Consider the following 3,221-nt stretch of genomic DNA (forward strand, 5'->3'; position numbering starts at 1 on the left):
ATGATAGGTACACTTTGCTCCCAGTCCTACGTTTGAATGTGCGTTGGATTCTTTCATGATAAACAAATATATAAACACTTCAGTTGCCACCGTGGCAATTAAAGGTGAATTTCAAGCTTATATGAAGAGGATGGCCGCAGAGGGGAAAGGGTACAAAGGACGTGACAGGGGCCCAATGGCAGAGGCAAGGTGACAGAGATAACACCACGTGTGTAAAATACTGAAAATCAGTCCATCCAATTCCACTTGTGTTGTTTGCCATCTCAGTCTGGATTGGGTTTTTTTTTTCGGGGATTGGGGTTCGTTCGTGCACTATAGACCCACGGTGCACGGCGTGGGGACAAGCTGCTGGCCTGTTTTGATCTGCTGCTGCTGTTGGGCCCCGGAGGCTGAAGACGAGGCCGAGCTGGAGGAGCGGATCTTGGTGTTGGGAAGCTTGTGCTCCTTTTTCCACTTCATCCTCCGGTTCTGAAACCAGATCTTGACCTGGCGCTCGGATAGGCACATTGTGTGCGCGATCTCCACCCGCCTGCGCCGGGTCAGGTAGCGGTTGAAATGGAACTCCTTCTCCAGCTCTAGAGCCTGTTGGCGGGTGTAGGCAGTGCGAGACCTCTTGGGCACTCCTCCATTGTAACTGGCATTGACTGGGAGGGAAAGAAGAAGCCATACATAGGCAGGCAAGCAGGTGTTACATGCAGGTTGATAGCGTTTATTCCCTTCCTTTACTGGCACAACTGGACACACTACATGGTGTAAAATTACAAAAGAATAAGAAATGAAAATAACACAAATCTGGGTTTGGAGAGAAATTCCGACTTTTTTGTCTGCTTTTCTCTTTGTCCTGTTTAAGTTTAGGGGCATAGCATTTATATGGAGATGCCGAATATACAAACACTCGCATCCAGGGATAGATCAAGCTTAGGAATGATTAACAAAACAGCAGGGCGGAATATTACAGTTTGGCTTGACTCCAGTAGTGGAGGTAGTTTGGGTTAAAAAGCAACAAAGGCACATGGCCCCGACAGACAAACACAGGCAATAAAATTTACGAGGGTCCTTAATTACCGACCCTGCTGCTCAATAGTCGTAAATTGCTGTTATAAGGGCTGCTACTAGTGCTGCCTCAATAGGCTTGTGTGTGTTCCAGTGGTTGTTTCTCAGTGGTTCTGCTATTTAACCGTAACGATAACTCACCGGTGCTAACGTGGACCTTTTTCATCCAGGGATAGACTACCGGCTCCTTGCCCTTCGCTACGCCGGGATACACCTCACTGGCGAGGCTGCAGTCTTTGCTGGCATTTGCCCCTGCGCCACCATCTGGCGCCGCGGTGAGGCGAGGACCGTGGGTCTGTGGAACCGGTTGCGGTTGTGCGTGATGTCCATCGCCGAAATCGTCGAGTCCCGTGGCGGGTACGTTACCATAATCGTAGCCCGTTTCTGTGTAGTTGGACCTCGGATAGGATGGTTCGTCGTGATGGGGGAAGCCCGTATCTTTTGGCCGTTCGTAGTAATCTCCAGGGTTCGGGATGTATCCGCTCTGCTGATATTCGTCGCATGGAGGAAAGGAAGGCTCGATATAGTTGGAGTTTATCAAGTAGGAACTCATGGTCATTAATTTGTGAAGTGCAACAATACTAATTTTTATCGCGCTGTCGTTTTTCTGATCTCCACAAAACCCTCCTACTCCCTGTCAAATGTACAAAGTTGCCTGGTCACGTGTGAGGAGCCACCAATCACCGCCTGTCCTGTGGGCATCATGTAAACAGGAACCAATGGAAAGCATGGCACTGGTACCACCAGCACCGCTCGGACTGGCTTGCGTTGGTGTTTTCCTTATTAAATCACAATATATAAAGAAAAACTAATCAACTAAGTTGCATACTGCATGGACCGAACTTATGTGGGTGAGGCTTTCATCTTCATGTGAAACAGCATGAAATCTGAGCCATGAGAAGATGAGAGCTTGTTCAGTAACAAAGGACTATGACAAACGTAAATACTGGATTTTGGAAATCTGTTGCATTCTGGTCAAGAGTTGGACAAGGCAACAAAAACAATAATGCAAATTGCAATGTTGATTATTAAACTATTCAAATCATTGAAAAAGAAAACAACCTCAGAGCGCAAGCTGCCTGGGCAGCACTGACGAGCCGCTTCTCTGCGGATAAAATATAAGCCTCCATAGCCTGCGAAGATCTGGCATCTATAAAACCTGACTGATTCCCCGCTTAACACACACAAATAAACAGCGCGCACTCTTTAAGATGAACAATTGTGCAATTGCACACGATATTTTATCTGAGCACATTGTCATAGACATAAAAACACATATTTTCTATTGTTTGCCAGAATAAGGCAGCGATCTGAAGCTTTTTTTAAGACTCTGTTTGTCCTTTTAGTGCAACATTAATCTTAAATAGCTCTCACAACATATACTCTGTGCATTACCGTGTGGTGTCTGTTACTAAAAAGCTCACACAAACATCATGCAAACACTTAAGAACGTCTGACTCACGTTAAAGAAGATCTCAAAGCAAACATTTTCCACTAGCACAAAGGATTTACAGTAAGGAGCTGCACGTTGGCCTGAACAGGTCTGTGCAGCAGGGATGACTTCATATGTGACACACAAACGATGTTTGGGACTCTGCATAAATGTGGAAATTCACGAAAATAATAGGACAAAACTACTAACTTCATTTCAAAACAGTTTTGGACTATTTCAGTGCACTGGACATATTCTCCTGCGCTTAATACTTTGATGACAGAATCAGACGAAGACATTCTCATGTGCTGCAATAATAAAAATCTTGAGAGAGAGACGAAATGGATAACAACAATAATAATAATTATTATTATTATTGTTATATACACTGATCTAAATAAGACAAATAAAGGATTATTATGTCTTACTCTTTCGTGTAGTTCTATGGACCACAACAAGAACAAAAAAAACCCAACAGATTTTGTGAAAGTGCCTGTTTATGAGTAGATCATTGAAAAGTCTCTCACCGTGCTCCTCGCCATCAGGCATCACGTACAGGTCCAGTTTCCTTTCCATTTCCGAGCTGACGCACTGTATCCGTGTTCCTTGGGAATGCAGCAGCTCCTCTTAAAGCTTATCCACACTGTCCACTTCAACAAGGCCTCTGCAAAGAGAAACAAGGGGCCAAACTTACGGAAATATTGAAAGCTTTCTTTTCTCTCCTCTCTTTTTTTTC

The 3,221-nt window shown here is 44.6% G+C and overlaps 1 protein-coding gene across 1 annotated transcript; it reads right to left on the bottom strand.

Annotated features, from left to right (window-relative positions):
* Nucleotides 1-218: 218 nt before the first annotated feature.
* On the bottom strand, nt 219-1,890 carry hoxa4a (homeobox A4a). Its single transcript, XM_072370952.1, has 2 exons — nt 1,195-1,890; nt 219-644 (listed from the first exon to the last, which is right to left on the bottom strand). Exons 1-2 carry the CDS (start codon nt 1,610-1,612, stop codon nt 313-315), a joined length of 750 nt encoding a protein of 249 aa, XP_072227053.1. The 5' UTR covers nt 1,613-1,890; the 3' UTR covers nt 219-312.
* Nucleotides 1,891-3,221: the final 1,331 nt, after the last annotated feature.

This window comes from Leuresthes tenuis, unplaced genomic scaffold, assembly GCF_036924035.1.
Source record: "Leuresthes tenuis unplaced genomic scaffold, fLeuTen1.0.hap1 SCAF_18, whole genome shotgun sequence".
In the NCBI taxonomy this organism is placed as follows: Eukaryota; Metazoa; Chordata; class Actinopteri; order Atheriniformes; family Atherinopsidae; genus Leuresthes; species Leuresthes tenuis.

Excerpts from the sequence above, each read along its gene's own strand:
- hoxa4a (XM_072370952.1), bottom strand. The coding sequence starts at position 1,612 with ATGACCATGAGTTCCTACTTGATAAACTCCAACTATATCGAGCCTTCC. Across the intron at positions 645-1,194 it reads AAAGGTCCACGTTAGCACCG|TCAATGCCAGTTACAATGGA; the intron begins GTGAGTTATCGT and ends TTTCCCTCCCAG.